This window comes from Narcine bancroftii, chromosome 4 (assembly GCF_036971445.1).
Source record: "Narcine bancroftii isolate sNarBan1 chromosome 4, sNarBan1.hap1, whole genome shotgun sequence".
Taxonomy (NCBI): Eukaryota; Metazoa; Chordata; class Chondrichthyes; order Torpediniformes; family Narcinidae; genus Narcine; species Narcine bancroftii.
The window spans coordinates 306,118,235-306,143,413 of NC_091472.1; the positions used below are offsets into that span (position 1 = coordinate 306,118,235).

Sequence of the window (25,179 nt, forward strand, 5' to 3'; positions counted from 1 at the left end):
TTCAGATCCTTCTGCAAGCTTATAAAGTCTTCCTTGTTGTCCACAATGCTTCTGATCTTTGTGTCATCTGCAAACTTGCTGATCCAATTTACCACATTATCATCCAGATCATTGATATAGATGACAAACAACAATGATCCCAGCACCAATCCCTGAGGCCCACTGCTGGTCACAGGCCTCCAGTCTGAGAAGCAATCATCCACCACTACTCTCTGGCTTCTCCTGTCCAGCCATTGTCAAATCCAGTTTACTACTTTACCATGAATACTGAACATCTGAACCTTCCTGACTAACCTCCCACGTGGGACTTGTAAAAGGCTTTACTGAAGCTAACATCCATGGCCATTCCTTTATCAACTTCCCTGGTACTGTCCATGAAAAACTCGTGATTGGTTAAACACAAGCTACAACCCACAAAACCATAACTATCCCTAATCAGTCCCTGGCTATCCAAAAACTTGTGTATCTGATCTCTTGGGACACCTTCCAATAATTTACCTAGGCTGACATCAGGCTCACTGGCCTATAATTTCCTGGGTAACCTTCCTCAAGGTATGAGGGAATACCTTGCCAGGTCCTGGGGATTTCACCAACTTTATTTGCTTTAAGACTTCAAGAACCTTCTCTTTATTATGTATAGGCTCCATGACCTCACTGCCTGTTTACCTTACTTCCCTATACTCTGTTACAGTTTCCTGAGTAAATACTGATGTAAAAAAAAATGTAAGATCTCTCCCATATTTTCTGGCTCCATAGAAAGCCAACCACTTTGATGTTCAAGAGGACAAATTTTGTCTCGTACTATCCTTTTGCAATTAATATACCTGTAAAAACCCTTTGGACTTTCTTTCACATTGTCTGCCAAAACAACCTCAGGTCTTCTTTTCGTCTTCCTGATTTCCTCTTTAAGTTTTTATTGCATTTTTTAAAATTCCACTCAAGTACCTCCTTTGCTCCTTGTTGCCTATACCTGCGATACACCTCCCCAATATCCCTCAAAAACCAAGGTTCCCTATGCCTGTTAACTTTGCCATTAATCCTGTCAGGAACATACAAACTCTGTACTCTCAAAATTTCACCAATGAAGGCCTTCCACTTACCGAGCACATCCTTGCCAAATAAAAACTAGTCTCAATCCACGTCTACTGGATCCTTTCTCCAGTTTAGAATCTCAACTCAAGGATCAGACCTATCCTTCTCCATAATTAATTTGAAACTAAAGGGCAATATGATCATCAGGGAAAATGATCCCTACAGATTCACAAATGAAGTGTGGCTTCACTTGGAAGGATTGCTCGGGGGTGGGGGTGGGGGTTCTGAATGGTGGTGAGGGAGGAGGTGTGGGTGCAAGTGTAGCATTTCCTGCGGTCACGGTGCCAGGGGGGTGATTGGTGGGAAAGGAGGGGTGGACAAGGAAATTCTGGAGAGAGCCATCCCTGCAGAAGGCAGAGGAGAGAAGATGTGTCTGGTGGTAGGATCACATTGTGGATGGCAGAAATTCCTGAAAACCCTATTGTTATTTAGATTATTAAAACACAAAGAATGCAAGTAAAATTCATGACAAGCTTAGCTTAATAAATTTTTGAAACTGTCTCTCAATCCCTTCATGCAGCTTTTTCAAGACCAAGTTGGCCATGTTTCAATAATTCAAATGCCCTTTCATCCGGGGGGGATTTATATTAGAGACAAGGCCAAAAGATGAAAATCTTTCATCCAACAAATCTAAACGGAATGAAACATAAAAGTCTCAGAGGGTGTAAAAAATACGAAAAACTTCCAATGGACTCTACAAGACCTACTGAGTTCCTCCAGCAATTTTTGTGTTTTAACAAATACACTGTTAATATTATTCTTTGTACTTCTTCTTCTCTCCAGCAGGTGCCAGTATTATAACAGATCGATCAAATTTGAATAGTTTCCTTGCTCAAAAGAACATGGTTCAATTATGCAGAGCAGAATTCCAAAAATGTAACGTCACAATTGCTGCATTAAAGCAGTGAAGAATTTTGACTGGCTAACCAGATCCCTTTGCTCAATGTTATTTTCTGATGACTGTGATGTTGGGCTAACACTGCGTAAGAAAACGTGTTTCAAAACCTGCCAACCACAGACCTTTTTTCATAGAGACTCGCTTTCTGAAGGTGGAAGATTCAATCAAATAGGAATTCATTTAGAAATAAATGAGGCTGGGATAAAATAGTAGCAGCAGAATTCTTTTGGATTACATATCAATAACTTTTTTGTTTACAAAAGACTACAGTCGGACTGCAACATTAATCATTTGATTGCAGATTATATATACAGATCCATGCAAATATGCATGCACATGATAGCAGAAGTTTGGTCATTCTGGCGAATTCTAAAAACATGGAGATGTTCCTTCTCAAGTTGAAATTAATCAAAAAAATGACAAATTAGAAACAAATGTTAAATTAAAGCAGATGAAGTTAAAACGAAACCTCAGAAAGGTCGAACAGTTTAAAGACAAATCTGGAAAAGTGGACATGTGGGAAGAGGGTTGACTATGTACTTGGATATTGAATACAGATTTGGTGGTCCAGCATCTAGTTGGGCATGAATTTTACAAGGAATGAGGTTTGTTTTGAAAGTCCACTATAATCAGCCAATGGAATCAAGTTATGAATTGCCGTATCAAATGTGACTCTTGGTCATCCCTGCTGAGTGGTTCAAGATAAATGAGCATGTTAAACAATTCAGATCATCGTAGTTGGAATTAATGACGTGATGATGGGAAGAGTGAACAGCATCTTCAAAAATACGTTTTAATGAAATGTAAGATAGTTCACTGGCAGAAGGGAAGCACTGAGCTCTCTTGGCATATTCAATTACCATTGATGATCACTGCACAAAAAGAAACTAGACTCCTGCAATCTTTGGATGTTTTGCCATATCTTACAGGAATAGCAGTGAAATGCTTGCAACGATCTTAAAATCAGGCACAATAACCTTGACCACCCTCATGGTGCACGACTGACCTATCAAAAGTTGAGGCTCATCTGACAGCGTTGAATATTATTTTCTTCTACGCTTCAATTTATCATGCTGACAAAATCCCATGCCAATTTTTGCCTTGTGTGTACAAATGAGATTTGCATTTTGCTTTAACGTGCAATCTGTTTTACATCCAAAATCACCCTATGGTTTAAAATTGGTCTTGCTTACAGCAAAATGCCTAGTTATAGCCTTTATATACAATGTGCTTCAGTCTTAACCACTTCAGCACCATCTGTGGTTGGTTTACTGCATAAAAGGCTTTATCACGATGTATTTGTTAATCACAATTTCAATACAGAGAACTGATTTCCAAGCATCCGCTCACACATGAGTGAAGTAGAAACAAAGAAAAATAGAAAATAAACTGTATGTTCCAGAAAGAGAATGAAAGCACACAATAATTGGTTGAATGCATGAATCTGGCAGACAAAGGATACACATCTCTCCTGATGTTTAAATAATTCATGTCCCTTAAACCTGCTTAGTGTCTTTATTTTCTGCAGAAGACAGCAAGCCCTCAGCAATTGGTAGCGCTGGCTACACTCAGTTTAAAGAGACAATGAGTTTCTTAGCAGCTTTTCCAACGCAAGCCTGCCACAGAACAGTTGCAGTGCACTCATTGCTTTGTTGTTTTCACGCTCGGATTTGTGTTGAGAGATTCTGCTCCATACCAAAACTCACTGGGGACTTCAGCATGGCCAAATATCTTTGCAAAGCCCACCTGAAGGATTTCCTAATTCAGATGAATATGAGTCACATTTGATACGGCAATTCATAACTTGATTCCATTGGCTGATTATAGTGGACTTTCAAAACAAATCTCATTCCTTGTAAAATTCATCCTCCATTCTTGCGACATTAACTGATGTCTCACTTGGTTGTGCTGCAGCTGGGGTCATCTCGGCAGCTGGGGTCATCTCTACAGTTGGGGTCATCTCGGCAGCTGGGGTCATCTCGGCAGCTGGGGTCATCTCTGCTCCCTTGACTTTTTTGGTGCATCTCCTCCCACTTACATCTATTCCTGATAATCCCATTTAGCATGGGCTTCAGTCTTGCATTGACTTTTACCAGAGCCTGGGAATTAATGGAGAAAATTATGTAAACACTTCTTGTTAAGAATTCTACCATAGTTGCAATCAGAATCACTCATTGTAATGGATAACAAAATGCCTCTCCTCAGTTTTGTTGGTTCCTTGCTGTTGAATTTCCAGGACAAGTGAGTAGAATATTTATAAAGATTGAAGGAAAAATAACATCAATAATTTATCCTACGTTTAAGGTTGATTTGATTGGCAGGCCTAGTAAAATGTCATTATCACATCATCAGTAAATCAATCAGCAAATTTTAAACAATTTGATCCACTATTTATGACTGGTTTCCTCCTCACTGATCATCAACACAGGCGCACCCCAAGGATGCGTGCTTAGCCCACTGCTCTACTCATTATACACCCATGACTGTGTGGCCAGGCACAATTACAATGCCATCTACAAGTTGGCTGATGACATCGAAGTCATTCACAGAATCACAAATGGCACTGAGGAAGTGTACACGAGGGAGATCGATCAGCTCAATGAGTGGTTTCACATTAATAACCTTGCGCTCAACGTTAGCAAAACCAAGGAGATGATCTATTTATTTATTTATTTATTTTTAAAAAAATTATTCCCCCCCCCCCTTCCCCCTCAAAACCAAGGAGATGATTGTGGACCAAAAAAAGATTAGGGGAACATGACCCAGTCCTCATCGAAGGCTCATTAGTGGAGAGAGTCAATAACTTTTAATACCTGGGTGTCAACATTATGAGGATCTGAGTTCTGTGTTGATGCGATCACAAAGAAGGCTCGCCAGCGGCTATACTTTGTGAGGTGTCTGAGGAGATTCGGTATGTCAGCGAAGACTCTCGAAGAACTTCAACAGCTGTACCGTGGAGAGCATTCTGCCTGGTTGCATCACTACCTGGTATGGAGGCACCAACTCTCAGGACAAGAATAAACTCCATAGGATTGTTAACTTGCCCAGCAACATCACGGGCACCAGACTTCACCCCATCGAGGACATTTACATGAGGTGGGGTTTTAAAAATGCAGTCTCAATCCTCAAAGACCCCCACCACCCAGGCCATGCCCTCTTCACTCTGCTACCATTGTGAAAAAGGTCCAGGAGCCTAAAGTCGAGCACTCAACGGCACAAGAACAGCTTCTTTCCTGCTGCCATCAGATTCATGAATAATCAATAAATCAAAGACACTGATTCTTTTTCTACTTTTTAAAATTTTTAGCAAAGATGTAAGATGGTTACAATATGAACGTTTGCAAAATGATGTTGCCGCAAAACATCGAATTTCATGACTTGTTCACGTCAATGATTCTGGTATTTATTAGGCCACGTGACAATCATTTTGGATGCAAGAAAAATTCCACCTGATGGAATGCAGCCCAGAAGTGCATTTTCCTGCTGAATTGAAGGACATCAAAGCTAAGGGGAGAGATGTGGGTACAATGTGGAGATGGGTGATTGGCTACTACTGAAGGCAGACCAGGCTTGGCTGAATGGGCTTCTGGAGCTCCAATTTTACGATTTGATGCCTAATCACCCAAAATCCTCTCACGGGTTTAAATGCAAGCAGGAAACATCCTGTGGTGATGTGGCTGTATATACTGGCTGGCCCGCCCTCCAGGGTCTCCCTGCCTTAGCTCCTCCCTTGATCCTTCCCATGTGATCCTGGGCCATAAAGGTCGAGTCCCCTCTGCTTCCCGCTCATTTTCCTAGCCTAGACCTGGGCCAGCAGTCTCTTGCTCAATAAAGCCTATTGTTCCCCTCAGTCTTTGTCTGGATCATTATTGGGCCACTGATAGCACCCAACACATCCACTACTCATAAAAGGAAGACTCTGCCACCACAGGTCTGGTCCAAGATGGCGGCACTTGTGGTCAGCAGCAGGCATGGAGGAGAATCTGGGGAGCAGTGGGTTGGCGCAGAGCACGAGAGACGGGGAGAACACCCTCCATAGAGAAGGAGAAGTGGAGGAGACAACCCTAAAGGATGGCTACCGTGGAGGTGGGCTGGCGAGGGACTCGGTGGCCAAGGGACCCATGCAGGCTGCGGGCAACTTGCCATTGGGGGCCTGCACGGGGCATGGGTTGCTGCACACTGGCTCATTGGAACCAGGATTTGAGAGGGTGCCGAGGTCAAGAAGTGCTCGCAAAGTCCTGATCGCTTTGGAGGTTTTGATCTGGATCTCGGGTTGCCGACGGATTGAACAGGTTGTGGAGGGCAGAAATCAACGTTGTGTAATATTACATGTTCTGTCCTATTAAATGACAATAAAGGAATCTTGGATCTTGAAAATCTTTTATAATAGTCAGTCATCAGTGAAATGTGGATTGGAAGAAATTTATTAAATAAAATAAACCACACTACATTTGTAAGTGTCCGTCAGTTTGAGTGACCACTATATTATTCGTTAACAATGCAAATCTTTCCAAATCACTCGCACCTTTTTTAATATCGTTCTGACATCAGCGCAATGCTGATACTTGATTCCTTGACATAATTCATATTATTTAAGATTTTAATACACAAAAGTGCTGGAGAAACTCAGCAGGTCATGCAGCATTCTTTATGCATCAAAGATACATAACCAATGTTTCCAGCCTGTGCCCTTCATCAAGGTATGGACAAAAAGCAGGCAGGTCTTGGAATAAAATAGGGTCATAGGGTGGGGGGGTGGGGGAGCAAAGGCCCAAGGGCAAGAGGTGGATATCGGTGGATGAGAAAAAAGCTGGGAAGTGTTAGGGGGAGGGGAATAACTCTTTGAATGGAGGGAAAGGAGACAGTGAGATAGGGGGAGAGAGAGAGAGACAGGGGAGGGGCCCAGTGGAAACCAGAGAAGTCATTGTTCATGGCGTCGTGTTGGAGAGTGCCCTGACTGAATATTGCAATGTTCCTCCAATTTGCGGGTGGTCACGGACAGACATGTCGGCATGGGAGTGGGGTACAGGATTGAAATCGTTGACCACTTTACATTTAAGATTTTGTTTTCTTTAAAATATAGCAAGTACTCAGCAATTGAAACAACAAGTTATTGAATAGGCTCCACACTTGGGACTGTCTACAGGTGACCCCTTCAACAGATTATACAGTACATGTTCATTCATCTAAATTTTCCCAGCTTTGACATATTTTCTTATTTTGCTTAAAATAATAAAATTTAGACCTACAGCACATTTTAACTCAGGAGCTCATATCGCCCAATTACACCCAATCATCATACACCCCCGGTACGTTTTGAAGGGCAGAGACCCGGGGAAAACCCATGCAGGGAACGTACAAGCTCCTTACAGATGGCGCAGGATTCGAACTCCAGTCCCAATCGCTGGCGCTACAACAGCATTACGCCAATTGCTACGCTAATCATGCCTATATTGTTCTCAGAAATGCTGGTCACTTTCTACAGGAAGTGCCTCACATGAGGGAGGTTGTCTTCAACACTCACCAGAACTTCTTGCACCAGTCAGCTTAGATTACTGGGATGAGGTTGCTGTGGTGACTGCACAATTGCATTGTGGATTTGGAAGCAGCTGTAGAGCACCCTTCAAAGAACTTGAAGATCCACTATCATTTTATGTTTGCGCTTAAATGTACCAGCTCCTCACACAATCTTTAAAAAAAATCCTGAAGCTTGAGTCTGTAGGGCCCCCGTTCCCCTTAGGAACTGATCATTGAGTTTGATCTTATAAACATCCAGCACATAAATTCCTCGCCATGTACTGAAATAGTGTTCAATGGGCAAATGCTTCCCAGCTGTGAGCTGCAGCCTGACCTTCAGATATTGCTGTAGTTCGACTTGATGGCTGGAATTTTTCATTTATTTTACTGATGTTACAAAAGGGAACATTTCACTGATAACCTATTTTAACAAACAATTGCAGCCAAAGAGTCTCAAGCAATGACCTGCCAGCCCAGTCTTTGTTCCTCCTTTCCTCCTTTCGATGACCATAGCTACATTTTATTTGGAGATTCAGTGAATTTTACATTTGATGTGGGTTCACAGTTTGCTACTTGCTTGAGCCAGAATTACCCAGCAACTCAGTTTTCAATGTTATATTTTCTGTTTTAACCATATAACAATTACAGTACGGAAACAGGCCATCTTGGTAGTCCGTACCGATTTAAGTGATCTCCTCTAGTCCCATCTACCTGCTCCCTATCAATAACCCTCCAATCCCCTCACATCCATGCACTTATCCAACCTTTTCTTAAATGACAAAATTGACCCTGCTGCAAGCACCTCTTCCGGAAGGTCATTCCATTCAGCCACCACTCTCTGAGAGAAGAAAACCCCTCTCGTGTTACTTCTAAATTTTTGCCCCCTAACCTTTAACTCATGACCCCTTGTTCCAATCTCACCTACCCTCAAGGGGAAGAGCCTATTCACATATACTCTATCTATCCCCCTCATAATTTTAAATACCTCTATCAAATCCCCCCTCAACCTTCTACACTCCAATAAATAAAGACCCAGTCTATTCAATCTTTCTTTGTATTCTAGATACTGCAATACAGGCAACATTTTATTAAATCTTCTCTGCACCCTCTCTACCTTATTGATATCCTTCCTATAATTTGGGGACCAGAACTGCACACAATATTCCAAATTTGGCCTCACCAATGCCTTGAACACTCAACATCACCTCCCAGCTCCTATATGCTATGCTATGATTTATAAAGGCCAGCATACCAAAAGCCTTCTTTACCACTCTATCCACATGAGAATCCACTTTCAAAGAACGATGAACCATTATTCCAAGATCTCTCTGTTCCTCTGCATTCCTCAATGCCCTCCCCTTCTCTGCATGTGTCCTGTTTTGATTATTCTTTCCAAAATGAAGTACTTCACACATATCTACATTAAACTCCATCTGCCACCTTTCAGCCCACTCTTCTAAGCCGTCCAAATCCCTCTGCAGTCTCTGAAAACCATCTTCACTATCCAAAACTCCCCCTATTTTTATATCGTCTGCATATTTACTAACCCAATTTACCACTCCATCATCCAAATCATTCATGTAAATGACAAACAACAAGGGACCCAACAGTGATCCCTGAGGCACACCAGCCTCCATCCTGACAGACAGTTATCCACCATGACTCTCTGGCATCTATGTTCTAACCACTGTTGAATCCACCTGACTATCTCAACGTTAATACCTAGTGCCTGAACCTTCCTTACCAACCTTCCATGTGGAACCTTATCGAAGGCATTACTGAAATCCATATAGACTACATCTACTCCTTTACCCTCATCAACCTTCCTAGTCACCTCCTCAAAAAATTCAACAAGATTTGTCAAACATGATCTTCCCTGCACAAACCCATGTTGGGTGTCCCTGATCAGTCCCTGCCTCTCTAGATACTTATACATATTATCTCTAAGAATACTTTCCATTAGTTTACCAGCCACTGACGTCAAACTTACTGGCCTATAATTGCAGGGCCTACACCTGGAGCCCTTTATAAACAGAGGAACCACATTTGCGATATGCCAATCCTGTGGCACCATGCCCCACTTTAGTGACTGTTGAAAAATCACTGTCAGAGCCTCCGCTATTTCCTCCCTGACTCCCCTCAAAGTCCTGGAGAAAATCCTGTTGGGACCTGGAGACTTTTCCACCTTTATGTCTCGAAAGTTCCAACGCCCCTTCTTTCCTAATCCCTACATTTTCCATAATCACCCATTTTCCTTCTCTTATCCTACATGATTCTATATCCTTTTCCCTAGTGAATACTGAAGAGAAGAACTCATTCAATATCTCCCCCATCTCATTCGGCTCCGCACACATTTGTCCACTCTGATTCTCTAAGGGACCAATTTTATCCTTCACCCTCCTTTTGCTATTTACATATTTGTAAAAACCTTTCAGATTTACTTTCACCCTGTCCGCTATAGCAACCTCATACCTTCTTTTCACTATCCTAATTTTTTTCTTAAGCTTCTTTTTTACAATCCATGTATTTTCCAGGCATCTCGTCTATACCCTGTTTCTTGTATTTAATGTAGGCCTCCCTTTTATCTCAAACCAACTTTCTAATCTCCCTTGAAAACCACAGCTCTCTCGAACTTTTGGCCCTGCCTTTTATCCTTAACAGGAACATGAAGATTCTGCACCCTCAAAATCTCACATTTAAAAGACCTCCAATTCTCCTTCCCATAAAGCAAATCAACCCAAACCACTCCTTGCAAATCCCCTCTCGTTCCTTCAAATCTGGCTTTCCCCCACTCAAAAACCTTAATACAAACACAGGACTGAATCAATTATACGCTGCTGTTTTCAGCACGTTTAAAATGTAACATGTAAAGTTAGGGCACTAATGAGGCTCCACATAAAAGCAACAGTGTGGCCTTAGATGAGTCGGTTTCCTCCTACGCTTGATTAGGAAAAATTGCAAAATTCCTTAGGTTGATTTTTAGTTATGAGAGCTGTCCAAATGGGAGAAATAAAGAGAATAAATTGAGCTACTCTTTGACTAGGATTGCCAGCTCTATAGAAGAATAATTCACCAAGCTCCACTCTCCACTCTTTCCCCCATGTACTTCAAAATATTTTCCTTTCCGGTACTTATGTAGTTCCTCTTGAATGTTACAATCAAACCCACTACCACTGCTCCCCCTTGTGACTTGGACCTTCTCATCATTTGCTGCATAAAAAAGATTTCCCCTTGTGTCAGCGAACATAGAATAAAGCACAAAACCTGTCCTTTGACCAACAATGTTGTGCCACATTTATTGAACCCTTCCTTCCCTCACTGTTCAGAACTCTCCATTTTTCTGACATCCATGTGCCTGTGTAAGAGTCTCTTAAATGTGCCTATTGTACCAGCCTCCACCACCGATCCTCACAATGAATTCCAGACACCCACCGCTCTATCTGTTTAGAAAAAAACACCGCTGACGTCACCCATAAACTTTCCTCCATTCACCTTAAACAGATAATCTCTGGTATTGGCCTTGGCTACCCTGGGAAAATGTTGCTGGTTGTCCACCCTATCTATGCCTCAAGTAATCTTACATGCCTCTATTAAATCACCTCTCATTCTCCGTTACTCCAAACAGAAAAGCTCTTTCTTCATAAGAGACGTTCTCCAATCCAGTCACCATCCTGGTAAATCTCCTCTGCACCCTCCCTAAAGCTTCCATATTCTTCCTCTAAGGAGGTGACCAGAACTGAACGCAATACTCCAGATATAGTCTAACTAGAGTTTTACAGAGCTGCAACATTACCTCACGGCTCGACTAATGAAGATCAGGACCCCATACACCTTCTTAACCAGAATATCAACTTGTGCGACAACCTTGAGGGTTCTAAAAACCTGGACTCCAAGATCCCTCTGCTCCTCCATACTTTGCTTAATTCTGCATCCTCTTACCCACTGTAACCTACAACCATCCATACACCTACTTCTTGTCATCTGCAAACACATGACCCACCCCTCTACATCTTTGTCCAAGTCATTAAAAAAACATTGCAGAACAGAAATCTCAGAACAGATCCCTGGGGAACTCCTCTAGTCGGCAGCCTCTAGGCAGTATATATAGTCCATCTACCATCCTCTGCCTTCTATGGACAAGCCAATTCTAAATCCATTTCCATGGATCCTTTGTGACATTCCTCACTAAAGTCTTCTTTCTTTTTTCTTTTCTCTTTGGCTTGGCTTCGCGGACGAAGATTTATGGAGGGGGTAAAAGTCCACGTCAGCTGCAGGCTCGTTTGTGGCTGACAAGTCCGATGCGGGACAGGCAGACACGGTTGCAGCGGCTGCAGGGGAAAATTGGTGGGTTGGGGTTGGGTGTTGGGTTTTTCCTCCTTTGTCTTTTGTCAGTGAGGTGGGCTCTGTGGTCTTCTTCAAAGGAGGTTGCTGCCGGTTTTGCCTGAGGGACGGAGAGGTCCATCACCTGCTTTTAAAATAAGAACATTTGTAGATGTTTGGTCGCGGGGGGGAGGGGAAAATAATCACTTAAAAATGTTAAAGAACTAACTCCAGCCCTCTCCAGAAAAGTCGGGAAAAACAAAGGAAAACACAAAGGCACAGAAATAAAAGTTACAGAAAAGTGAGTATAAAGGTGGAAAGAAGATGGCGACAAAAAAAGAAAAATCAAAATCAACGGTAAGAAGAGAGGAAGAGAAGACAACGGAGGAAAAAGGTGAAGGCCTTACCTGTCCGAAGAGGCCCGCTGCGGAGAGAGAAACCCGCTCCCTCAGGTCGGTAAATAATGGACTACAAAAATGGTTCGCAGAGCCGAGTAAAAGTGCGCAACCGCGCATGAAAAAAAACACACCGACGGGAGGGGGGACCAGCTGGGGAGTCGATCTCCACAGCCGGCAACGACAGCTGCAGAACACCTGCAGCAAGAAGAGAACACAGAAGACAATAGAAACAAGAAAGAAGAGAAGGAAAGGGCAACAAAGAAACAACAGATGGCCAACCCAGAGGAAGAAGAAGAGGAAGAGTACAGTGAAATAGAAGAAGGGAAAGGCAAGATAAAGGATATACTTTCTCTTGTTAGAGGATACATGGAGTCATTTAAAGAATGGCAAACACAGGAATTTAATGATTTAAGAAGAAGAATAAACAACACAGAAGAGAAAGTGAATAAAATAGATATGACCTTAACAGAAATGGGAAAGAAAATGGACAAGATGGAAGAGCGGGCAGTAGCAGCAGAAATGGAGGTAGAGGACTTAAAAAAGAAATTGGAGAAATCTAATAAAAAAACTAAAGAGACACAAGAACTACTAGCTCAAAAAATAGATACAATGGAAAATTATAACAGAAGAAATAACATAAAGATAGTGGGCCTTAAGGAAGATGAAGAAGGCAAGAATATGAGGGAGTTTATAAAAGAGTGGATCCCTAAGACCCTAGGATGTCCAGAACTACAGCAAGAAATGGAAATAGAAAGGGCACATAGAGTATTGGCCTCTAAACCACAACCACAAAAAAAACCAAGATCTATTGTAGTAAAATTCCTAAGATATACTACAAGAGAAAAGGTACTGGAGAAGACAATGGAAAAAGTAAGAGAGGGCAACAAACCACTGGAGTATAAAGGGCAAAAAATCTTCATTTATCCAGATATAAGTTTTGAACTCCTAAAGAAGAGAAAAGAGTTCAATACAGCAAAGGCGATTTTATGGAAGAAAGGGTATAAATTTATACTAAAGCATCCAACGGTATTGAAAATATTTATTCCAGGACAACAAAACAGACTATTCTCGGATCCAGAAGAAGCACGAAAATTTGCAGAACAATTACAAAAATAGACTGAGGGAGGAAGACGGGTAATGAGAGTAAAAATGATCACGATTGATATGTATGCGGGTAAAGACAAAAATAGACTGAGGGATGAAGACGGGTAATGAGAGTAAAAATGATCACGATTGATATGTATGCGGGTAAAGAGGTATAAGAATGAATAGAGACAATGAGCATACATGAATGTATCTGTACTTAGAGGAAAATATAGATAGTATAGACAAGAATTAATAAGGGAAGGTAATGGAATAGAGAGAATAAGGAGGGAATTAAAAGAGTGACCTTTGTGACATATGAAAAGTGAAATCTTTTCTGGGGGGGGCTGGGTGGGGGGAAATAGCGGTCACTGCAAAATCAGTTGACGCTTGCGAGTGGATTCGCAAATCCAAATGGAGAGGGGAGATGTGGTTGTCCGACAAGGGATAAAGGACAACTCAGGAGGGGAAGGGGAGATTGGGGATAAAGAAGATAGAAATAGGAGAATAAGGAAAATGTTGGATGTTGTAGGAATGTTGTCTTATAAAGAGTTGAAAATAAGAAAACAGAAATGGAAAAGGAGGAAAGGTAATGATGGAAAAATGGAAAGAGAAGATAAACAAAATATAAAAGGGCTACGCTGAACTATATGACTTTAAATATTAATGGAATACATAACCAAATTAAAAGGAAGAAACTACTAAATTTAAATGAATAAATGTATTCCATTAGAAAAAATAACATATAGATTAAGAAATAATATTGAAATATTCGAACAAGTATGGGAGCCTTACATTAAATACAATAGTGAAAACCTACCGGGGACAAACATTACCTAAGTTGATGGAAGGAGAAGGAAAGAAAAGAATGGACTCAGTAGAATTTCTGGTGTATTTTTGTTGAATGACAACATTGTCTGACTGGCTTAATGCAACCTAGATTGTATACCTAAAATGGATGAGGGGGGGGGGGTGGGGGGGGTGGCTTGGGAGGAGGGAGGGGGGGGGGGGAGAAAAAGTCACTGTATATGTGTTGAAAAGAAATAGTGTATATCATGGCTAGTGTGATTTATGGTGTGAAAAATAAAAAATTAAAAAAAAAAGGATGTTGCTGCCCGCCAAACTGTGAGGCGCCAAGATGCACGGTTTGAGGCGATATCAGCCCACTGGCGGTGGTCAATGGGGCAGGCACCAAGAGATTTCTTTAGGCAGTCCTTGTACCTTTTCTTTGGTGCACCTCTGTCGCGGTGGCCAGTGGAGAGCTCGCCATATAACACGATCTTGGGGAGGCGATGGTACTCCATTCTGGAGACGTGACCCACCCAGCGCAGCTGGATCTTCAGCAGCGTGGACACTCAGCCCTACTTTTATTGAGTTCTTTTGTCACTGATAAAAACTCAATTAGGTTTATGAAACACATAAACCATTTGCCTCTCACAAATCCAAGATGACTATCCTCAATAAGACTAAGCTTCTCTAAATGCTTGTAAATGTCCCTAAGAATCCTTTTCAATAGCTTGTCTACCACTGACGTAATATAATTATAATTCCCAGGATTATCGCTAGTACCTCTTTTGAATAAGGGAACTACATTTGCCATCCTCCAATCCTCTGGTACTATTCCTGTGGCCAGGGATGACACCGACCCCAGGGATTTATCTATGCAAATGTTTCAGAAGCTTCAAAATTTCCTCTTTCTGAACGTTGATATGCTCCAGTCTATTCTACACTGACCTCACATTCATCAGGGTCTCTCTCCCTGGTGAAAATGTAGGACCTTCACTGCCTCCAGGCATATGATCCCCCCCCCCCACCCTCCATCACTGAGCAGTCCTACATTTTTCTTCCTGAAAGCTTATCTGTTACATTTCTAATAATCCATCTGAGCTGCCTACACTGTGCTCTCAGCTGCACACATTTCAAAGATTTTATGCTACCTGCTGATTTGGAGATTTTGTCCCTGAGCAACGAGAGAGTGTCAGAGATCAGGTGCCGGTAGGTTCTGGGTGGACTAACTGGCCCAGGGCAGACTCGATTCGATTGGCGATGGACTTGGATAGGATTTTGTAGTCCACAGTCAACAATGATATGGATCTCCAATTCTGATATCCTCCTTCTCTCCTTTCTGTTTGAAGATGAGGGGGTTGATGCCCTTCCTCATGGAGTCCGAAATGTTACCTGCCAGGAGCATAGTGTTGTATTCTTCCAGCAGGTCCGGGCCCACCCAGTCCAACAGAGATGTGTGCAACTCAGCCAGTAAGCCATCGCTTCCTGGAGTTTTACTCAACCCAAGGGAACAGATGGAGTCCGTCAGTTCTCCCAGGGGAATTGGCTGGTCCAGACTTTCCCACTTGGTGTCACCTAAGACCTCTATGATAGAGGACAGTAAGTTTTGGGAGGCCATTCTGTCTGTAACCTCATGACATACAGTTCAGCATAAAAGGATCTGTAGATCCTTTGTACGCCCGTCTGCGAGGATGTATCTGAGTTGTCCTCTTCTTTGACGCTTTGGATCACAGAGGCCCTTCTGTGAACACTTTGAAGAAGAATCACGAGCACGTCTTAGCCTGCTCCACTGTGTGGAATCTGGAGTATTGCGGCTTGCTAGCTCTTCACCTCTTGGAGTTCTTTCCTCACATCCACCCTTTTGAATGCAGCAGGAGGAGTTGCTGCAGCTCAGTTTAGAGTTGGCTCAGTTCCCTCTGCCTCCATCTTGCTTTCAGAACACCTTTGAGGACCTCTTAATGTTCTCCTTGGTTACTTCCCACTAGGACACTGGGGAGTCAAAATGTTTAATGGTTCTCAAACCAGCAAACTCTTTCTTTAGTTCTTTTATATTCTCTGGTCTCAGCAACTTTACGTTTAGCTTCCACGTTTCTCTGCCCATCGTCTGGTCCTCCTGTAAGCAACAGGAAGTGTGAAGGAGGTAGTGGTCAGAGAAGAACTCTAGCACAATGTTAGTGGTTCTGACTGTGATGGCCTTCGACGTGAAAGACCAAGTCCATCTAGAACCAGGTTGAGTATCTGATCTCGACCAGGTGGGTTGCGGCTGAAGGCATCACACAGCACCCTTTACCAGCTCTATCAGGAGTCTGACAGAGCTGTCTAGTCTGCTGTTGGCACCACCAGATCGCCCAGTCCCATCGATGATGCAGCTGAAGTCACTGGCCAGAACAACCGATCTGGACATCACCAGCAATGGTGGTAGCTGCTGGAAAACGACCAGCCTCTTGCTCTGTACAGGCAAGGTGTGCAAGTTGATCAGCTGGAGCAGTGTGTTGCAGTGCTTTAGGTCCACCACAAGGAGTCATCACCCAACCATCTCCTTACCTTCAGTAGTTACAAAATTGCCTCCTGACAGCAAGGTTTCCTCCCAACCCGTGGAGTCACCATCATGACCACTTCCGATAGTTCCTCTATGAAAGTCACATCTGCCTTGACTTTGGCAAAATATTGCAAGGTATTTACACATTGTGTAGAGTGTTTACCTATCTCGGCTGCACCATTTCATCAGATGCAAGGATCGACAATGAGATAGACAACAGACTCGCCAAGGCAAATAGCGCCTTTGGAAGACTACACAAAAGAGTCTGGAAAAACAACCAACTGAAAAACCTCACAAAGATAAGCGTATACAGAGCCGTTGTCATACCCACACTCCTGTTCGGCTCCGAATCATGGGTCCTCTACCGGCACCACCTACGGCTCCTAGAACGCTTCCACCAGCGTTGTCTCCGCTCCATCCTCAACATCCATTGGAGCGCTCACACCCCTAACGTCGAGGTACTCGAGATGGCAGAGGTCGACAGCATCGAGTCCACGCTGCTGAAGATCCAGCTGCGCTGGATGGGTCACGTCTCCAGAATGGAGGACCATCGCCTTCCCAAGATCGTATTATATGGCGAGCTCTCCACTGGCCACCGTGACAGAGGTGCACCAAAGAAAAGGTACAAGGACTGCCTAAAGAAATCTCTTGGTGCCTGCCACATTGACCACCGCCAGTGGGCTGATAACGCCTCAAACCGTGCATCTTGGCGCCTCACAGTTTGGCGGGCAGCAGCCTCCTTTGAAGAAGACCGCAGAGCCCACCTCACTGACAAAAGGCAAAGGAGGAAAAACCCAACACCCAACCCCAACCAACCAATTTTCCCTTGCAACCGCTGCAATCGTGTCTGCCTGTCCCGCATCGGACTGGTCAGCCACAAACGAGCCTGCAGCTGACGTGGACTTTTTTACCCCCTCCATAAATCTTCGTCCGCGAAGCCAAGCCAAAGAAAAAAAAAGAGTGTTTTATACTGCGTACGTTGAGGGTTCTATTGCTGTTCATAGGAATCTCCAGTTTGCAATCCTTACTGTCCATTGTCAACCAAATTGAGCCCTTGTGCCCACCACTTTGGGGAATGGCAGCACTGATTTCTGACTCAGGAACAGGGTCGCCTTGGGCAAAGTTGGTAGTCTTACTGGGGATAGATCCAGCTGTGCTCCCCCATCTCCGTCTAGCTTGTATTCTTCTTCCACAGCTGGGGAGTCTTCTACTCTGCTCCCAGTCTCCCAGAGGTTGGGGGTGGGGAGCATGACAGCTTCTACACTGCTCCCAGTCTCCTGGAGGTGGGGGGGGGGTGGGGGGAGGTGGGATGGTGTGCAGCAGCCTCCGCACTGCTCCTGGTCTCCCAGAGGTAGGTTGGGATGGGAACGACAATCTCTGCACATCTCCCAGAGATGGGGGGTTAGGCCTCTGCCTGCAACCGGTCTCCCTGGAGCTGAGGCCATTTCACCATTTTCATCCTCTCTTTCTTCTCCATCTTTGCACTTCCTCTCTCTTCATCTGGCATTCATGTTGGTTTCATCCTCAGATGATGAGAGGTTACTGGCTTCTGTTTGAGCCTTGACCCTTTTCTCCCCCGTGCTTGCAGTAGTTTCTTCCTTGGGAGTTTTGGGGTTAACTTTCTTTTCATCATATCGTTTGCCATTTTCTCTCTGCACCTCCCTACTCCATCAACTCTTCCACCTCAGGAGGATCCTCCTCCTTTAAGACTGGCATTTGAGGGTTGGAGGTGGACATGCTTGGGACCTCCTCTCTCCCCTGATCTCAGTCTCTGTCGCAGTCTCTGTTGCAGTCGAGGTTGAGGGGGTTTTGGCCTCGCTGGGGGTGGTGGCATTGGCCATTTTCCCACATCACCTGTGCATATGTGGCTGTACATTTTGGGCAGGCTCCGTAGGGGTGGCCTGCTTCCTCACACAGGTTGTAGCACTGGGTCTCTCCAATGTCCTTGGTCTGGTAGCCTTCCTGCTTGCATTTCTTACAGATGACTACACTGCATTGGGCTGTCACATATCCTGGTCTGTAGCAGTTCCTGAACACCCGGGGCTGTCCAGCATAGACTAGGTACCCATGGTGCCCTCGAATGGAAAACACTGAGGTCGGGGGGGGGGGTGTGGTGGGGAGGTGTACGATGGCACCTTTGCTGTCCTCTTTCAGCTTCACCTTCACTTGGCCTATTCTGGTCCTGATTCCAAATGTGAGTTCAACATCGGCACTTCCCTGTCCCCTGAAGATAAAGCCCCAAGAAGGTGAACAGGTCCACGACTCGCACTTGTGGGTTGAACGTGTGTGACGTTATCACTCTTCACTGGAAGGGTGAAAAGTGGCTGCGCCGTGAATAGCGAGAGTGGAGCCATGCTCCCCTTCTCCAGGAAGCCGTGGTACATTATCTGCCAGGTGTTGACCGTCACATTGAAGTGATTGTTATCTGCAATGTCCTGGAGACAGTAGATGTCCCTTTGCCTCAGATTTAAGGCATCCCATCATGAAGAGGTCCTGGGAAAATGGGGAACCTTCGTGAAGGTCCTTCACGGTCATCCTAATGGAGTGTGGATTCTTTGTGGTGCAGAGGGGTTTGCAGTCACAGCCATCCTCGTGAAGCTGGTGGAGGTGGCCTTACTGCTGGATAAGGTGTTATGATTGGTGACCCCCGCCCCCCCCGATCTGCATGGGCCCACCCCTGCATCAGCAGGCCAGCTCACACCAGACGATCTCTTCAGGTGTCCTTCTTTCCTCTTGCTTTTGATGCTGCAGCTTTTTCCCCAGATCCTGTTGGTCACCTCTTTTTGATCATAGTCTCTTCCCTGCCAGGTTAAGTATTGGGATAAATAATTAAATGTGTGATATTTCTTGCACGTGCTGCTCTTTGGTTGCAGCACATTTAGTTGGCACATCTTTATAAAGATAAAAATGCACAAATGTGCAGAAATCCACCCCTTAACAGGTTAAATTGTAATATTGGAAGAACTTGAATGACAATCTTCTCTTGACATTTGTTACCCAAATATAAGTTTTAAACAAATCTTCCAGGTAGTTATCTTGCCTTCAGTGAAGAGTCCATTAAGAAACACTTTAACTTGGGCTACTGGTGGCTAACCTGAATCCCTTGTCCTATGCGAATTTTTGCAGCCACTAGTTTCTAAAATCTCCTGGCAACCCCACTAGTTTAGTTGCATCGGGCATTAATAAGGAGGAGTTACTCGCGTGTCAACCAAATACAAGCAACTTGTACTCCATCCAAAGTGCAGCGTGAGGGGGCTGGAACAACAGGACAGTCAGGTTGCAAATTTCTTGGCTAGAAACTGAGGAATGATTGCCCAAACAGCCATTACCTCCTTAAAATGTTATAGCCCATCATTCCAAATAGTGTATCGGATCATAAATGGTGATATCATTATTCCCAGATCTATTATAAAGTTTATCACTGTTCATTATTTCACTTCTGAGTACAATAATCAAGAGGATGGGGAACTTGTTGTAACATAATTATGCTTGCCTGTGGTACTTGTTTCTTGAATTTGACAGTATAATCAGTCTCATGTTTCGCTGCTACCACTGTTTGAAATGATGAGCCCAATTTTGCAATGTATTTCTTACTGTGAACTCATTTGTTCCTTTATGCAATGATTGTATGGTAGTCACACTAGCCGTCTCAAGAGACTTGGTGCAAATTGTTTTCCAAGTTATCAAGTGGCAAAATAGATCATTACATAACAATCAGTGTGGCGATTGGCAATATTTTATTTGTATCACCGAAGAGTGTGATGTTTCAGATTCTTTTGATTGTTCATTCAAACTTTAACCCCTTTTCCACTGACATCCCAGTTAATTGGCTGTGCAATGAATGTTGTTTCCACTGGGCCACCCTGAAATGGGATGGTGACTATGTTTCCACTGAACACAACTCATCTCCGGGTATCGGAGTGCTCTACCTTTGACTGGAAACGGGTGACTTTCTGCTGTCCCTTTTTCACTCGTTTTATCAGCACGCCGGCGTCAGCAAACGCCGGGGATACGAGTAGGGGTCGAGGTGGTTAATCCCTGGCATGAAATTACATCATTTGACGCCGGCATTCAGACAATGTTCCTTTTCCACTGGACCCTGTCCCAGTAAATTCCTAGATAATTCCTGGGACAGGTTGACAATGGAAAAGGGGCTTTAGTTTTCAGTTACATTTCTTTTTTGCAAAGTGTTCCCACTTTTATTTTTTCCCTCCCTAAAATGATACAATTAGAAATAATTGCCATAAAATATCAAGTAATTTAACTGTTTTTTTCTTAAAACAAATGAAATATTGAAAAAAATTATTGAGTTAATGACTATTTCATTTGATACACATTCTTTCCAAATGATAATGAACAGATTTTAGAGCAGCCATTCTCAACATTATTTTGGCTAAGGCCCCCTTTGGACTCTGCTCAAAGCTTAAGGGCCCCCTTCTCTGTGAAGCAGTCAAGTTTAGTTGGTTTCTTCTATATTTTTCTCCTACCGACTGCATAAAAATATTTTTGTTACATGAGGTGAAAAGAAAACAAGGCTTTTACTCTGAGTGATTCCAGAACAGACAAATAGAAACTATTCTTATTGAATCTGTAGGAAAGAAGAAATATGAACATACATTTTACAAAAACATTTAAAAAGATTCTTAGAGCGTAATGGTTTGTACACAATAAATCGTTAGAGAACCTTAAGCAGAAACTTGAGGATGTGAAAACTGAGTAAAAAATAACTTTGAAACACAATTCTCAGAAAATGAAAGTTTTAGTGAGATCCTTGAGCTTGATCTTCCTGTGCAAATTTTTTGATGTCAGGCTCAAATTGGATACTGATAGTCTTGTTGTGATATCAAGTCTGTTCCTGGATTTTGTCAAGGAAACTATCTTGCTCAATCCACATTCAATTAAGTATGTTGAGGGAGAGGCAATGAAAAATATTTCTGCCTTTTCCCATAGTTTTAGAAATCTATTCAGCAGATCGCTCTTCACCTAACAAATCCTTTTTTTGAAATTACAGCATGCAATTCGATCACACACTGAAGATCAATCAAACTCTCTTGATTTTCTGCGTCAACATCGCTGTGTTGTTCCTCAAATGGATCTGATATCCAACCAACAAATTTTCCCCTGCAACCGCTGCAACCGTGTCTGCCTGTCCCGCATCGGACTTGTCAGCCACAAACGAGCCTGGGACATTTACCCCCTCCATAAATCTTCGTCCGCGAAGACAAGCCAAAGACATATTTCCTGCAGATCTGTGTGTATTTGCTTTAGGTGTTTCATATAAACAGTTGTGTCTTCGTCCTTCAGTGCCTCCGCATTCATGTTCAGATTAATTTGTTGTAAAAATTCTCAACGCCTGAAATTACTCCAGTTGACTTTGCACTTTTTAAGGAAAGAAGCAGAAGCTGACTTACTATCAATGAAACTCAAAATCTCCTGTAAATTGAGTATCTCAAAAATATTTGCCAGATAAGATATGTCCACCTTTGCATCAATGAGTTTTTCTCCATGTTCGTTATGAAACAATTGTGTGTGCAACAAAATGATGAAGACAAGTTCCTTTGGAGCACCACCGTGCCTCGGTATATAGCAGCAGCATATGGAAATGTTCATCATTTTCTTCACACAGCTGTTGGAATAGATGATCTTGAAGAAAAGGTGATTTTTTTTTTCAAGTTTACAATCTTTACGTCAATTAAAAATGAAGCATTTAAATGTCCTCCTAAGTTTTTAGCCCACTAAGTGCTCCCAATGAATGATGCAGTGAACAGTAAAGACTGAAGGCATAACATTTTTCAGGTGTGTGATGAACCCTCTATATTGACCAACCATTGAAATGGTACCATCAGTTGCATGGGCAACGATGTTCTGAAATGTAACACTGTTCTTGTTTATGCTATTCTTTGAAAACAGCCAGTCGCTTAGTATCTATTTTAACCCTTCTGGTAAAGAACATCACTACCATCAGCTGATTTCCATTCCAGAATCTGGCATAAGCCATGAGAAGAGCGCTGTTCTCTTCTAGAGTGGATTCGTCGAATTGTCAAGACATTTCTTGGATTGCAATGAAATGACTAATTGTTTTTCAATGTGTCTTGCCATCTCATCAACTCTTCTAGAAACAGTGGAATTATTCAAAGGAATTTCCTGAATAGTTTCTTTGACTTTTAAGTTCATGAAGTTAGATGTTATTATGGACATTGCAGGCAATATAAATGACTCAGTGATGGTATTGATTTTAGCAATCAATTCACTTTCCTTGTCTGATGCAAGATAACCCTCTTCTAATTTCTGTACCATTTCAGTAATCATCTGTTGGTCTTCTCTCAAAATTATCTCAAAGGGTTTTGAAGTAATCCCTTAAGTAAAACCTTTCTTCTCTTTAAGTATGGTTCCTATGTTGTTTCTGCTTGCTTGGCCCCATGCATTCATTTGAAAAATTTTCAAACAAATCAAACACTTAAGTGAAGAACAGATTTGCATAGATGTAATGAAATGATACAAAATACTGCTAACAATTCCTTTTTGCTGAGGAGCTCATGGGTAAAATTATTTCTGAAAGTAGCAAAAAATGGACTATTACAAAAGGAAAGCACTTCTTACCAGGTTAGCTCAAAAGTTGGATTAAATTTTATGGAAAATAATGAACAATACATACCCATTTCAATTCAAGCTAGCAGAAGGAGACATACATTGACTACCATCAAGAAAACTCAAAGCAAAATGAAGGCACTTGCAGATGTGAGAAACATGGCGTGACACCTGCACGCTTATTTCCTTGATCTGAAGGTGATAGAACAAAGGAGGAAGACTATGTGGAAGACGATTCATGGCCAAAGCTGCTGCCATATCAGTCAAAAACAATCACGTTGAAGCAAGGAACATTCTGAAAACATTGGTAGTTTTCAGCAGTTATTGAGGTCAGCCATTCTCATCCTTTTCTCCTACCGACAACATAATTAAAAAAAAAATTCAGTTCATGGCTCCACTTAAATGTGCTGTAGTCCTCAGGGGGACTGTATGGCGCCCGTTGAGAATGGCTGGTCCAGGTCATTCTAGACTGTCTCCAAATGCCTCCAACTTTGAAAAGAATCTTGCATTGCTTGGCACTATAGTCTAGTGGCAAAGTCCTTCCTTCCCCAAAAATGATTAATCTGTTCAGTTTCCATGCCCCCTATACTCCCCAGCTTCCCCTTATTAAGGATAAGCTGTCTGTGCCCCCCCCTAAATGTGCTATGGCCTCCGGGAGGGGGGGGGGCATGTGATTTGGAAGGCAGTTTCAGAATGGGGCTTGACATGACTTTTACACACCTTTCCTTTTCTTAGTGGGAACTACTGTCTAAGGATGCATCTTAATTATAATATTTATTCTTAGCAACAGCCAAAAGAAGGCTATTACAATATTTTAGTATGGGCTATTCATATGGAATTCTTATCTGCATTGTGCATTGGATGCCCAATCAAGGATTGTCATTTCTAATATTGTCACAAAAAATCCTCTTGAAATTTAGATTATCCTAGGAATTCCTGTCAGTTTTAAAAAAAAGTTTATCTAAATGTTACAGAGTTCTGTGTTGTGTATTGGCCTATGTGTTGTGTGGTTTTATGTTAAAAAGTGACACTTTACCTTAGAGAGCCAAGGTGAAGGTGGACCGCTGAGAGAGTGGGAGACAGACTGAGCATGTGCAGAAAATGATCTAAAAGTTTCTGGACTTGGACAATAAACCACTATTGGGGGTGCTGTGGAGTGGAAGGAGGCCCAGAGCATAAGTCATGGTCTGGAGGACAGTTTAGAATGTTGGGATTTCAAAAAGGATGAACATTCTGAAGGCAGCCAGAAGGATCTGGACCAAGCCAGTTGTTCCTCTCTCTGCAAGCAACACAAGAAGACAACTTCGAATTTTGTGCTCTCTCTCTCTCTCTCAAAAATCTTTTTGCTTCAGTTTACCAAACAAACTGAATTTTGTTTATGATCTTTGCTTTGGTTGAGATCGAAGTTTTGTGAGCCCTGTGTGTTTTGTGTCTAAGTTTTTCTGTGGACTGGTTGGAAGTGTAGCTTTGACTTTAATTACATATGTTATATTTAGGCTGAGGAATTTATTAGTTTTACACTGTTATAGAGATTTGCATAGTAACCAGTGGGCATTGTTATAAAAGGGGGGAGTTTGAATTCAAGCTTGAAGGTGAATTTTTTGTAAATGAAGTAATTGTTCATCTTTACCCCTGTGTGATATGCCTTCTTTGTGGTTGCTGGTTTGATCTTGTAACACTAACAAAAACAGCATGGTTGGTGTAATGGTTAGTGCAACGTCTTTACAGCGCCAGTGATTGGGACCGGACTGGGATCTGAATCCTGCGGTATCTCAAAGGAGTTTGTACGTTCTTCCTGTATCTGTGCTGGTTTTCTCTGGGGGATCTGGTTTTCTCCCACTGTTCAAAATGTACCAGGAGTGTAGGTCAATGGGGTGTAAATTGGTGGTACAGTCTCGTGGTTCAAAATGGTCTGTCACTGTGCTGTATGTCTAAATTTAAAAAAAAAGGGTAAAAAA

The 25,179-nt window shown here is 42.6% G+C and overlaps 1 protein-coding gene across 4 annotated transcripts in view; it reads right to left on the minus strand.

The window, feature by feature from the left end:
* pde11a (phosphodiesterase 11a) overlaps positions 1-25,179 on the minus strand; it is a 355,963-nt gene that overhangs the window by 16,349 nt on the left and 314,435 nt on the right. For all 4 annotated transcript variants that reach the window (XM_069935824.1, XM_069935820.1, XM_069935823.1 and 1 more), the window contains one exon: positions 3,890-4,089. In XM_069935824.1, coding sequence (XP_069791925.1) covers positions 3,890-4,089 — 200 coding nt within the window. The remainder of the gene's footprint in view (positions 1-3,889; positions 4,090-25,179) is intronic.